Source organism: Neolamprologus brichardi, chromosome 17 (assembly GCF_056152115.1).
Source record: "Neolamprologus brichardi isolate AB-2024 chromosome 17, ASM5615211v1, whole genome shotgun sequence".
Lineage (NCBI taxonomy): Eukaryota > Metazoa > Chordata > Actinopteri > Cichliformes > Cichlidae > Neolamprologus > Neolamprologus brichardi.
This window is the reverse complement of record NC_142120.1, coordinates 4,893,845-4,908,722: the sequence shown is the minus strand read 5'-3', so window position 1 is coordinate 4,908,722 and position 14,878 is coordinate 4,893,845. Positions and strand designations below refer to the sequence as shown.

General features: G+C 40.5%; 1 protein-coding gene across 5 annotated transcripts in view; it reads right to left on the bottom strand.

The window, feature by feature from the left end:
- LOC102795123 (kinesin-like protein KIF21A) overlaps positions 1-8,454 on the bottom strand; it is a 50,836-nt gene extending 42,382 nt beyond the window's left edge. For all 5 annotated transcript variants that reach the window (XM_087831190.1, XM_087831191.1, XM_087831192.1 and 2 more), the window contains exon 1: positions 8,059-8,454. In XM_087831190.1, the coding sequence (XP_087687316.1) occupies positions 8,059-8,108 (50 nt within the window). In that variant the 5' untranslated portion in view covers positions 8,109-8,454. The remainder of the gene's footprint in view (positions 1-8,058) is intronic.
- Between the last annotated feature and the right edge of the window lie 6,424 nt (positions 8,455-14,878).

Below are 14,878 nucleotides of genomic sequence, written 5' to 3'. Positions count from 1 at the left end.
ACCGGCTTAATAAAAACATTCCATTTTGACAAGGACAGTTCGGCCCATAATGGCACATGTGGGAGTCACACGGAAATTCAAGAAGGTAACACAAACACAGCAAGCATGAAACAAGCAGGAGAGTTTTGAAATGAAGCTACAGTAAACAAATAAATACTAATATTAGGAAAAATCTACACTGAACTAACCTCTGCGCTATTTAGACAGAACTTATTGAATATCAGTAACAACATGATCACATGACAGAAGCTGGCAGATGGCTTGCAGCATGCTTCTCTTTGTGTCTCAGTTCACTTGAGTTGATTCATGAATATTTATCGTGAATACGCTTGGATGGATGTCGGTCAGAGGAGGCACACACACACACACACACACACACACACACAGGGAGGTTTTGGTTCACCGCAGCGGACGCACGGGCCTTTGCCCTCAAACATAATCCACAAAGGTCAAAGAGGAGGAGCCAGTAGGCGTCAGACAATCTGGAAAAAGCAGCCGGGTGCTGGTTTCTAACAATACTTGTTTTTATTGTTGTTATAACATATATTTAACATTTATTTGGTACCTATGTTTTGTCAATATCCTGTCTATGTTGAGTACAGTCCGAGCACACGCCACCTGACTACAGCGTAGCGTGAAGACCATGAGGAATTTCTATACTCGATCTTTTTGACAGAAACCCTACTGCCATGATGGACGCAGATGTTATGAATCACATTAATGGGGGTCCTGTTCCACATGAGCACTGAGCCTTTATTAATGTGATTAGTCACACCTGTGTTTGTCTCCTACTCCAGGTCATAATGGCGGCTGCGAGGAAGCTCAGTGACGGAAAGAGAATATTTGTGGTGATCTAATCCAGCACGACGGTCTTAAATCATCTTTGCACTAACATTAACTCCATCCATCCATTCGCTTCTGCTTATCCTTCATTAACTCATTTAATATAAACTAGATATTTATAACATGGCTACATTTTTGTTGGGTTTTTTTTGTAACCAAGTAAGTAACCAACTCATGGACAAGATGCACTGTTTTAAAGCATACTTTTGGCATTTCTACTAGGTTAAATGGACATCACATATGCAATCATCAGCGACAACATTAACATCACCTACCAAATATTAAAAACGTCCTGCTCATCCACCAAAGCACCTCTGATCCATTCCTTCAGGTGGGTTAAAGCCACTGGATGTGGCTTGTTTCAGTGCATTCTAATGATGCGCTATCAGATTGGGATGTGAAATATTTGAAGGCCATCTTAACACATTTTACACACCACTGTGTGGTGGGTGATGTCGCACTGTTTCTCACACACAGACTTTAATAGAGCCGGATTATTTATGACTGCAGTTAGATTTTTTTTTTTTTTAAATTTTCCATCACTGAACAATCCACTTGCGGTCAATCCCCAGAAAGTCTCTCCTCCCATGGTGGGACAGACTCCAGATCCACTGCAGATGGACTACAGTTGGCTATGGGAGCCCCTTCTTCTTTAGAACTGGGTTATGTGCTGCTTTACCAAAATCAGTGGGGCTGCATGATGCTGCTGCTTTTGGAAGTTAAAGTTGGAGTCCACTGACAGAGAAACTGTAAAGACTGGAGAGGCAGCTGACTGTTGCTTATTTACTGGAATAAGGCATGTATTATTTGTTAATTTATTTAAGCATGTGTGAGTGCACTATGTTTCAGTTTACCCCCATTACTGCCAAAAATGCAGTGCTTTTACAGTCCTGCTGGGCAGGCCACCACCATCAGGTACTGACTCTCTGATTAGGTTGATCTGCAGTGATGTTCAGGTGTGGTATGTTCAAAAATAACACTCAGGACCAAAGGTTTCCCAGTAGAGCATTCCAGTGTAACGAGAAGGTCAAAGTTACTCACGTTACCTGTTAAGAGGTTTTAAGGTTATGGCTGTATTTTGTCCAAACTGTTGGCTCAATAGCTGCTGCCTAAGTTTATATAGCTTCTTGGTGCATTCAAAATAAGTACATTATTTTAAAGTATTCACTCAAGCCCATATAATTAATGAGGAAAAGCTATCTACGAAACCTGAAACCTCACTGCCCACCACTTCTGCCTGTAGGCTTTGAATTTTTAAAGCTGCACCTCGAGGACATCGACAATCTAATTAGATCTCTTGGCCGGCTCCTTCGGGCTGACTTTGTAAAATCAATTATTTCTCAGATAAATCATTAAGGTTTTGCATGATTTTTTGTGCACCATTGTGCCCAAACATGCACACACAGATGGGCTGTTACATAAGAAGATAGATCTTACACATGGGGATAGGCCAGTAAACACTTTGTGTTTGCTAAATCACCCAACATTGTACCACTGAAGTGCCCCATCTGTATGCTGTCCGGTGTGGAAAACATTTTTTTAAAACCACAAAGGAAAGAACAGCAAACACGTCTTAAGATCCATCAACAAAGCCCATTCTCTTTTAAAGAACAAATTGATTTTTATGTTATATCATCTTTCCAGTAATAAATCAAGGAGACACAAGAACACCCTCCTTCTGTTAGATCTCCAGATGTCTTTCTTTCTTGTTCTTTTCTGTTACCACTCAAAAAAAGAAAAAAGAAGAGATGATAAAAGTGCATTTCATCACTTTGGACCGTATGGGACGGGGGATTAGGCGCTTGCTAACAGACAGCATTAGCCACGCAGGCTGAGGCAGGTAGAGGTTGGCAACCTGCTAGCTGATTACTGGAGACACACAGATGAAGCTAACTAGACTGTTACAGGAGCTGGGAGAAAGCTGCCAGTCAAAATGTTTCAGAGGTAAGAATCACAGTTCACCACAAGCGTAACATTTCAAAATAATTAGAATGTTGCCACGGCGATTAATGAGCTGAAAACATCAACGCGAAGCTGTGGTTGAATGTTCAAAGACGTGAAATGAGCCGTTCAGGTGTGACCTGCAAGTGACTGTCTGTGAAAATGAATCAAAGATGGGACATTTTCTAAAGGTTTTGTATTAATAAGTAACAGAAAAAAAGGAAACAGGTGTGACAAGTTAAGAAAAGTATTCAGACTTTATAATGACAATTTGTATTTCGTTCATATTGGTTATCACAGGAAATTCAAAGCTTTTTTAATTTGGAGTTTTTGTTTCTTCTGTCTCGTCTTCATGTTGTTTTAACAGCTAGGTGTGAGGCAGCCACGTGACAATAACACGATTAGTTAAAGAAGCACGAGGCTGAGCGACTTGCTGAGAGTTATGTTTAGCATTAACAGTGGATTTTCATTCTTGAGAAAAGTACAGTAAATTTGCACATCTGCCTACTAAGAGCTCAGTTCAACTGCTGCACTGTATGTTTTTGAATTCTAACACATGTATTCATATGTTCAATAATTACTCTGGCTGCAAAAAAAAAAAAAAAATTCTTATAATTTCTACATTGCCACATCACAGTCCCTTCAAAGCAGTTTATATTGTAAAGTAGCTGCAGGAATTTCAAGGGTGCCGAGCCAGATCTCCAATTAGTCTGGCTTCTAAAGCAACAAACAGATTACAATTATTATTGTTATCATTACTACTAAAGGAGGCCGAGGATTAGCTAAACATTTGCAACCCAGTATAATGCCAAAGTGTACAATAGCAGCCCATTCCCAGCTAGGGCTGTCGGATATAACGATATGTATCGGATGACGATATAAAAACGTCTATCGTTTCATTTTACGCTATCGTTTGTTTCGTGGTGTCGCAAAATAAACTGTTTACAGCAATATTTTTTCATTGTTTTCATGGTCACTGTAGTGGTTATATTAATTTCTTAAAGTTCTCTCTTTCTCTTATATTTTATATAACCACACTACTGACGGACAAGCGTCTGTTTTTATGCGTTGTCGTTAGCAACAACGACTGCAAAATCCTGTTGAGACTTTTCAAAATAAACTGAATCACGTGAAAGAGGATGCAGAGTGTTTACAGATGAAAAGCAACAAAGAGCCGTCAGGTGCTAAAAAATAAACCTTAGACTCAAACGTTAGAACAGGCTTTTCCCCACAGCACGTCGTGTAATAAATACTCACAAAGAAAACGGCGGCCGTTACAACTTATGTCTAAAAATGTATAGTTTCACGCATCGGTTAAAACACTCGACTCCAGGTACACGACGCCCAGCTGGAAACACTTCACGCAAGTCGAGCTGCCCGAGATTCTCAGAATTTACAGAAAATGTTACATTTTTGTGATTTGTATAAGATAAGATAGAACTTTATTAATCCCTCGGGTGGGTTCCTCTGGGAAATTCGGTTTCCAATAGCACAGCACCGACAGAAGTTACAGAATGTGAGCAGAATACCATATATACACATATATAAATACAGAGACGTATAAATAAAGAGTATACAAAAGGGATAAATAGAATAAATAGGAATAAGAATACAAACAAATTGCACATTTCAAGTATTGAAGTCTATTGCACCGTTGGTTATTAAATAAGAGTATTGCACAGTGAAAAGGCACTAGAGCTTAGTTGTAGTGCCTTTGTTATCGGGACGATAGATGTCTTATATCGGGATATGAGATTTTGGTCATATCGCACAGCCCTATTCCCAGCCCACTCCTGAGGCGTAATATACCGACGATTTGTCAAGTCCAGCAGCATTCCTGAGGAACGCAGAAGGTCACCTTTCGCGCCGGGTTATGGATGAAATCCAGTAGAATGATGCTCCCGCGGTAATACACGTTCCAGCCCTGTATTCCAACCCTAACCATAACCTTATCCCTAACGTTAACCACAACTTTAATGAAGTTAAATCGCTGTGGAAAACACTAGCTAAGTAAAATGAACGTACATGTGTAGATTGATTCCAAACGGTTCTCACTTTCCCGATCTCATAATATAGGAACAAGTTGGGTTCCTGGAAGCGTAATATACCGACGATTTGTCACCTAGCGTAAAATGTTACGCTTTGGGAGTGAGAACGTGTTGACAATAGACACTGTGTAATGCAGCGGTCCCCAACCTTTTTTACACCACGGACCGATTTATATCCGACAATATTTTTACGGACTGGACTTTAAGGTGTCGCGGATAAGTGCAACAAAATAAAACCAGTACCAGTACCCAAAAAAGATTTATTCATAACACTCGGGAAAAGACAGAGGGGAACGGAGTTAACAATAAAAACAATGACCCCCCCAATAAAAAAACCCATCAATTTCACACCCGAGCCTCAACCCTCGCGGCCTGGTACGAAAAGACTCACGGACCGGTACTGGTCCATGGCGCGGGGGTTGGGGACTGCCGGTGTAATGGACACAGATGAAGAAGTTGCAGTAACTTGCAGTACCAGCAGAGGGAGATATTTTATTTCAACCCAACATAAAAATAATTGTGGGACAGCATTTAAAGAGACATTAGTAACACTTTTACACGTAAATACACATTAGCCACCTGGCTTAATCGTTTCAGGCGTAGAACGACGTTGGAATGTACCTTATACCTTCCTTGGTCTCCCTGGTCTTCCTTAGCTTTAAATATATTGTCTCCCCGTGTTGGTACTGCAGTGAAGCGAAGATTACACTATGTAGTAAGTCGTTAGCTAAAGGTTTGTGACTAATTTTGAGTTATTATCTCAAAATTTCAACTGAACTGAAAATTTCAAGTTATTTAAACTCTATTTTCAATTTCAAGTTTTCTCCTAAGTTTGAGTTGGTAAGCTGAAATTTTGAAAAAATGAACTCAAAACTTTAAAGTTTGACTTACGAACAAGAAAAATACTTTTTTCAGTGATGGAAACGAGCTTCCGAATAGAAATCTCGACAATGACGGTTTGTGCTAGCATGTTAGCGCACAAAAGGCAATTTAAAGCCATATATCAGTGTTCTTGTTGGAGGTATGTTCAAGATTCATTGCCCTTTCAGTTCTGCTTTGGTGAACACAAAAATCCTGTCTGGCACTTGCTAAATATTCCACCGTGTTAACTAGCTGGCTGCTAATACTCCTGGTTGGCTGTTTGGTGTGGGATTGGTGAACAGAGCTCTTGTTGAACGGTCCTCTGATAATATTGCTGAATCCTATGTAACCACGGTAACGTCTGACCCCACTCCCGCCAGTCCCTTTATTGTGGCGGCTAGTTACACCTACTAGCATATTAACTAGCTAGCAACTGTTTGTGGACACACAAGTTAGCAGCTAGCTAGTAAACATGATTTACTAGCTATTTGGTGCTAGACACATAGCATGTAGCTGGATTATTATCAGTTTAGTTAAAATTACCCCACTGCTCTGAAAGGCAACAGTGCCAAGAAGAACACAGTAAATCCAAATAATAAGCTGAAAGACTCTAAAATGTTCCACGGAGCTGATTCTAACTAAAGGGCTGGGTTGTAATTCATGAAGAGTTAGCCACTTTCATAACCCATATGGCAGGGGTGTCGAACTCCAGGCCTTGAGGGCCAGTGTCCTGCAGGTTTTAGCTATCACCCTAGGTCAACACACCTGAATCAAATGATTAGTTCATTACCAGGCTTCTGGAGAACTTCAAGACATTTAGCCATTTAAATCAGCTGTGTTGGATCAAGGACACATCTAAAACGTGCAGGACTCCGGCCCTCAAGGCCTCGAGTTCGACATCTGTGCCATATGGTCATCAGACTTATGGTTTAAGTAAAAATATTAGGCCAACATAAAACGTCATGTTTAAGCTCAGTGTTGTATTAGACCTTTTATAAGTTCATCAAAATAGCCTGTCGCTCTTCTCACACTTACAATTCAGACTCACAATACTAGGATACCCCCCCAAGTGCAATTTAGTCTAGTTTTGAACTTAACTAAAGTTGTATTCATGTACTTACACTGAGAAAAATGAAACATGCCTCTAAATTCATCCAACCAAATACATAAGAAGCTTTCTTTGTGAGAATAGAGGTTACTTACGTCAAAGAAATAAAGAAAATCAAACAAATCATGAACAAACTTATAGATGAAAACCTAAACCAATGAAAAGCCTTTTTGTCTGACCTTCAATAGGACAACAGACCAACAAACACAACAAAGGCGCTTTAAATAATTACTGCACCTGACCTTTCTAATGAGATACAAAAGCAGGTAGGACAAAAACATGCAGAGCTTTATCTGCCACACATCAAACGGCTTGCGTATGCGGCTCAGGCTGTTTTGTGTGTTCACATTAAGCTAAGACAGGAAGCCAGACAAATGCAATGTTCCAATATGAATTGAATCTTATTATTAAAGAGAGAAACAGAGCATGTGGTTGGGGGGTGAGGTGGGGTGGGGGTGTACAGACAGATAGACAGATTATTTATTATCCATGAAGAAGAGAGAGAGAGCTTGTAAACTGAGCTGGCTCAGTAAACAAGAGTTCTGGGTCAAAGTCTGAATGCTCAACAAGGAGCGAGAGGGAGAAACGTGAGAGGGACGGGAGCTTTTTGTCCTCTCCTCCAATGAGATCACATGACAGTTCAGGTTTTTAATCCAAACACACACACACACACAGACACACATTCCCATGCAAGTGGCTTCCAACATTATACTGGTGTCTTTATTGATTTGTTGTATTGTGTCCAGATGTAAGTGACAGGACTGGACTGGCCTCAGGGACAAGGGTCAGAGCAGCATGATACAGCGAATGCGCGCGCACACACACACACAGTAACGCACAAAAGCAAGGCGAAATATCACAATGAGTGACTGCAAGGGGCTCAAATGCACCTGCATTTATGAGAAGTGAGTGCATCCTTTGTAATCGTGTGGCTCACTCTTACTACAGGTGCAGTCTTCAAGGGAAGAAGCGGAAGGCCTAATCCCTCAGACACATATGGCATCCTCATTCATAAATCCAGTACAAAGCATGCAGGTATTAACAAGAGCAGCTCATGTAATCGAGAGCTATATTTGCTTTGCACACCATGCAAGAAAACTGCAGCAGCTCCTGCCAGCTTCAAAATAAAAGCAGGTTCAGTAAAGGAGTATTGTTGTTTTAGGAGAGCCCAGTCAAAATAAAAGCAGGAGTAACATGTGCATGGTCCCAAGCAGGTGTAACACGAGAGCATCTCAGGAGAGGCGTCTGCATCCTTACCTCAGGGCGACGCGCACCGAGCTCTCATCCGGCCCGCTGCTGCTGCTCATGGTGGCACGGGAGGCTGGCCCGAAACAGCCCGCTTAAATATAGCTCAGTTTCGCTTTTTTTCTTTTCCCTTTATCCTCTTAGACGGGAGAGCGTCGCGGTCTCCCTCCCTCCCTGCTCCTCTCAATAAAGCGCTTTCTATCTTGGGCTTCCACCGCGGCCGCCGCTTTCGCCTCACCTCGTCGCCGGCTTGGAAATAAAACCCATTTTAAAGGCTCAATCTATTCTATATGAATAGATTTGGATTCCACGTTCAGGGAAATGTGGCTAAGGATTCAGCCGTGGTCACCTCCTGGGAGGCATCGTCGCTTCCTCCGGCCCGGGTGGAGCGCGCTGTGTGAGTGTGGAGGAGCCGGGATCCGCCTGGCGTGTGATTGCCCTGGACGTAACCAAGCTCCTCCCCCCAGGAGAGCCGTACCAATCCAGGCAGGGGGCAACCTCACACACCAGCAATAATAAAAGTAAAAATAATAATAATAACACACTTGTGTCGACTGTCAGCTCAGTGAAACTGACTTTATCGTGACATATCGCTAAAAACTCCAGAATATATGCATGGCCTGCAGTCCTTGAAACCCTAAAAAAGGCGACGTGAAGCGATTTTAAACTTCCACTTAATATAAACCTGGCCTCTTCTGTCTGTGTGTAATAATTAGATGACGTTATAGGGCACAAAATTGAACTTGGCCACGTTGCCATCTAGTGGTGAATTCTTATCATTACACCCGTGAACTATAATTCTGAAGGTTTGTATTCAACAAAAATTTATCATGTATGTCAATGGGGAGACTTTTTCAATCCTCATTCAACTTACTCCTCTTTCAACTCTACTTTCACACACATTCACCTATAGACACATTTTAAACTGTAAAATAAGCCAAGACATTGAACTGTTCAGCTTGGATTTATCTTTTCAATATCTTTTATAGTTTTTCTTCAGTTCCAGTTTAAGTTTATAATGGGTGTCAATGGGGTGAAATGTTGGCTGTTTCAGTAAGAAGCTGCTTTGTCCACAGTTTTTGGTCTACAGTCATTATTTTACCCTCAAAACGTGGACTTTTAGAAGCAGTTTTTCAGCAGGTGCATCGCGGCAGATGCCTGTTCAGTCTGCACACACAGTCTGTGTAATATGTGAATAAAAATAAAAGAAATGAAATGAAACACACAAAACAGTTAAAGATTAAAAACTATTTTACCTTTTCAACTGGTGCCAGTTCCCCTCTTTCTCTGTAATTTACACTCTGTGATACTCACATACAGACACACACAGAGCACATATTCTGCAAATGTTCTGATTCTTGAGTTTAGACATTTAAAATCCATAACTCCGCTCTTCCAGTGATTTAAAGAATATGAGTTTTCAATATTCATTCTAACTTTTTTTTGGGTCATTAGTCAGTTGTTCTAATGTACATTTTAAAGACGTAACTTTCCAAATTTGAAAGAACTTCTTCTTCTGGGTGAACGTCAGTTTTCAACAGTTCTGCACTTTGGCTTTCAGGTGAATGATTCAGTGTATTTCACCTCATTCAACAAGCTTTTCAACAAGGATTCAGCAATTGCAAAAAATAACTCAAACCTTTTAGCTATCAGCATTCAGGCTGCATTTTCTTTAGTAAATGGTTGTATATGCAATGTACTCTGTCTATTTGCTACATTAGCGTGTCCATCTACAGCCCCTTTCACTATGTACTTGTGCAACATGGAAACATGACACAGTTCATTATTTCCCATTTATGTATCACTTTTGAACATGACAGTTCATTTTGTTGATAATAAGACAAAAAAATGTCTGCGGTGTCTGAAAGATCAACTGGGTGTTGGTTTGACTCATAGGACAGCTTCAGCTCTGGGATTCTCCTGTTTGTATTCAGACACTCACTGCACCCTCTGTTGGAGCCTGACTGACACTGAAACTTTGGGGAAGATCCCAGTTTGCCGATATTTATACACTGGCTATTATTCTGTATGGTATATATACACATTTAGAGCTATATTAGAAGGAACAAAAGAGCAATAATTATTTATTCAGAAAGTAGGGTTCTCATTGGCCAACAACATGCCAGTCACATGAGCTGCTGTTCTCCTGTAAAGTCCAGTTACAAAATACCACGATAGCACTGTTGAAAACCACTAAGCAGTGGATGCTGTCACAGTGGCTATATCCATCGTTTCTACTCCCTGTGATTGCCGATAATTGCCTATAATTACATTTTCACAATATATCTAAAATTAGAAACATCCTGTCTCACAGAAACTAGAAAACTAGTTTGTGCATGTATTACGTCTTGGCTGGAATACTGCAATTTCTTTATTATCAGGATGTCCTTAAAGCTCTCTGATCCAAAAATGCTGCAGCAAGTACTGACAGGTACTAGAATGCGACGGCATGATTCTCCCATAGCGGCTTCTTTTCACTGGCTTCCTGTTAAATCCAGAATTCACTTTAAAATCTTCTTGTCACAAACGAGGTCTTGAATAATCAGTCCTCATCTCTGTCTTCCTCCCCTCATGCTCAACCGGTAACAGCAGATGGCTGCCCAACCCGGATCCTAGTTATGTCAGAGGTTTCTTCCTGTTAAAAGGGAGTTTTTCTTTCCTACTGTTGCTAAGTGCTATTATCATAGGTTTTTTTTACTTTGCAATATAAAGCGCCTTGAGGCGTCGTTATTTTGTAAGACATAAATAAAACTGAACTGATTTGCTGACAGTTGCATTGATGCTGCTGGACACATTATGTGATGTTAAAATAACCAAATCGTCTTTCGTGCACTCCTGACCAGAGATGGGCGTTTCTGTAATCCGATTACCTTTTTCAAGTAACGCGTAAAGTAAGGGATTACTATTGCAAAAACGGTAATTAGATTACCGTTACTTTCCGTAGGAACGCTGCGTTACTGCGTTACTAAAACTGTGATTTTTTTGCGAGAATGTCTCATGACAGTGACGTAAGCGAGTGCGACGTTTGTGACAACAGCTGTGTGCAGATCAACAATGGATCATATATCGAGTGCAGAGAGAGTATGAGCGTGCAGCGTTTAAAGCGTGGAAGTACTGACCTTACTTTGAGTTTGATTCCTTAAAAAGTGACAAAAACATTAGTGTCCGTTGTGCGTGGGAAGAAAACTTCTTTTTACAGCGAAAAAAACCCCTAAACGTCCAAGCAAACACCGAGTAGCTACGACGTAATGGGAAACTCACAGAGAAACTCGCGGATTCTTCCACTGACCGCTGCGGCACACCTGCACCAGGGTAAACCTCCGCCTACCCCACTCCTGCTTTACAGGTGAAAATAGAGCAAAAGGACCGCTAGTCTTTGACTTTATTTATTTTCTGCTGTGTTTTACTTGCATCTATTTGAAAGACTGAGTGTAAACACACACAAAAAAAAAAATATTTTATGTGCTGGAATGTGCAGAAAATAGGTTTAAATATTAAACAAATTTCTTCCAGTCAGAGAATGTTGCATATAATTTAATTTTTGCTTGATGCATAAAGTTAAAAGATTAAAACGAATAAAACAAGTTTTAAAAAGAGACTTTTCCATTTGATTACATTTTATATGATGGATGATGCAGAAAAAGTAGAATTGGGCTGAAAGATCTATCGCTTTATCACCTATTCAGGTTGTAAATTCTGTTTTTAAAAAGTAACTAAGTAACTAAGTAATTAATTACTTTTGAAAATAAGTAATCAGTAAAGTAACGGGATTACGTTTTTGGGGAAGTTACTGATTACTTTTTTCAAGTAACTTGACCAACACTGCTCCTGACACATTGTCATAATTCCAAAAAGACCAGTATTGCCCAGCCTATATGATTCTCCGACCTGTGCTAAATTTAAAGAACTATTAAAGCTCATCATGTGGTACAAATATCATTGTTTATTTAACAGCGTTGAAAGCTGGGCCAAACTCAAGCATTTACTTAAAAGCTGAAAAAGAAGCAAGTTCATTTTTCTGAGGTTGCATTGTATCGTTTTATTTACAAGAAAATACATCTTCATCTTTCAACATAAAGTGATTTTTGATCAGATGACCTTAATGTCGCTCAAGCTCTCTTGCTGTAAAGGTTTAAAATACACAGACTCCTACACGTGTGTCATATGAGATCCCCAAAAGATGACCTGGGCTACTGTTACTGAAAATTATGTCTTTAACATAATTATGTAATAATTCCAAAGCGTAGTAATCCCTGGATTTAAGGAAGAATCAATGCATGCTGGTCTGTGGTACACGGCAGCCTAATACAAATCCCACAAAAGTACAACATCATTCTCAAACTTACATATAGTCATCCATCTGCTTTTGACAATGTTGAAAATATTAAATCTGGCTGCCCTGTAGCCATGGAATAACATGAAAATGGCCTTTCCCATAATCCCAGTTCACACACCACGCTGTACAGCAGATCGGAAATGTAACACCACATTGTGGCTCTTGTAAAATGAAATAGCATGCACTATTAACACAATTATAAAACGACAAGCTGTTAACAAAGAAGAAACTTGTATGATCCAGTGGCGTAGAACTTGCTTCATACATAATCTCTCACTTACATTCAATCTCTTAATAAACGATGGGGTGAGAAAGGCTGGGAGGGGGTTGGTGGGGTTTATGGGGGGGGGGTTGCACTAGCAAGTAACAGTTCAGTAAGCCACTGCAGAGGCCTGCTGTGTCGTGGGGTCGGAAGAAATGATGAGGTCTCATTCACAAGCAAAAAATTCAATGCAGAGAAATGTTCATAGTTAGACCAGGACCAAGCCAACCACAAACACTGTAGCTGCTTTAACTTTTTTGGCCACTTGGGGGCAGCAGAAACACGCTTTGACCACTACACTGTCAGATTATTGTTGGCAACTAGCAACACAATTCTCTGTGTTGCTAGTTGCCAGCAGGTGAATTTTACATCCAGCTGATACCAATGTTCACTATCCTGTCCCCTATCATGCGTTTTCATCAATGAATAACTCCACTCAACAGTAAATGAGTGTTTTAGCCTCAGTTAGGCTCAGATTTGCAGAATGATTGGACAATAATGATGCAAAAAAAAAAACAAAAAACCAAATAAATAAAAATAAAAATCTGACAAAAGAAGAAGACACCTCATCATTTCTTCTCCTGTCTATTCAAGATGAAATACTCGATTTATCGTCTCACCACGCCTGTGAAAATAGCAGGCACTTCTTTGAGCCGACCTCCTTGTTCCAGTTTTACTCGGCAGACTCTTGTGTCATTCAGCGGATCGTGCGCCTTCCTGTCAACAGAGTCCAACTGAACAAAACGATCGTGTTTCGGGTCAGAAACGTATGCCATCTTGCCGTTTTTGCAAGGCTGTGGTGATGCCCGTGATGTTCTCCCTTACGTACCAGAAGAAAACAGTCTCTTTAATAGAGAGAACATCCCAGATAGGACCTTTAGACATTAAAGAAAAGAAGTGACTCAAATCTTCAAAATCCGTTTTTGCTTTCCAGTCACATTTCTTTGGGGTTTGGGGAGGGGGGGTTGTCCCACAGAAACCTGGCAGCTCTCACCCTGAGCAGAGCAGCGCTGCATCTAAATGCTCTGAAGTTCTTTTCTTAAACTGTCCCCCAAAAGCCAAGAGGAGAGGTTTTTATTGCTGGCATGTAAGCATGGTAGGGACGCAGCTGGGGCTCAGGCAAATCCTGGCATGCAAACCCAACAATATACATTAAAGGTTCCATAAAAGATTAGATAATGCCTGCTTGCTTATATGCCTAAACTTAGACGTCATTTAGCCATTTTTGTCTGAGGATTCTAAGAAGTCCTCATGTAGACGGAAATACAGCAGTGCACTTGTTGATGATGTACCTGATTGTCCGTGCTCTGAGGCTCTGAACACACATATGGTGGAATGTTAACCAAACAGAGGCGTTTTAACAATATAGTGGTATCGTAATCAGTGAGATGGCTTGGTATCATTAGATTGTGCTAGTTAATCAGGCATGAAACTGGCACCGTTTGAGGCTTATATCCAGCACAGTGTGACAGTTTCACAGAGAAGTCCAGTGTTTCTCCCGTTTTAATTAACATAATGTGTCACAAATAAAAAATACATTTACAGATTTTCTGCCACACCGTTAAAACATGAGGGAGGCTCATATTGAACATGACCAAAGTTTCAAATATGTGCAAACAATCCCTGTCGTCCAAAAGCTCTGATTTCAGACACTTCTATTTATCTATGAGCCAAAGGAACGCAAGGTGGGTGTTACCTTTTCCAGAATGACGATATCATTATAGAGTAATCTCAGGCACTAAAGCCCCACCCACCTGCTGTTCAGGCCTGCTTATGAGGGCCAGCCAATCAGAGTAAAGTTGGCTCAAAGGTCGGGTGGCCTTTCAGAGAAAGACGCTTGAACAGCTTTTCAGGTTGAAAAAAGGATTATTTTGAACTGTGAATCATGCAAAGCTACGCTAGAATAAAAATATTATTAGAACATTAGAATAACCGTAATTGGTCCCCTTTAACTCAGCCCAATCTGAAAAGCAAAGGCAGTCCTGTTTGCAGCTGGTGAACCATATCAAACAGGAGCATTCCAGGTTCGAACCGCGTAAAGAGAGTACATTTATAAAGCAGTTGTAATTGCAAGTTACCGTCACCACGCAGGAGCGCGGAATTCCCAACTTTTTTAAGAAAGGGAAAAAAAGCAAAACATTATTTTAACAGTATCGCAACTTTCCATCTTTGTTACCAGCAACTTCCCGTGTAAAACAACCTATTATCTATTATAACTTAATCATTTTAAACAG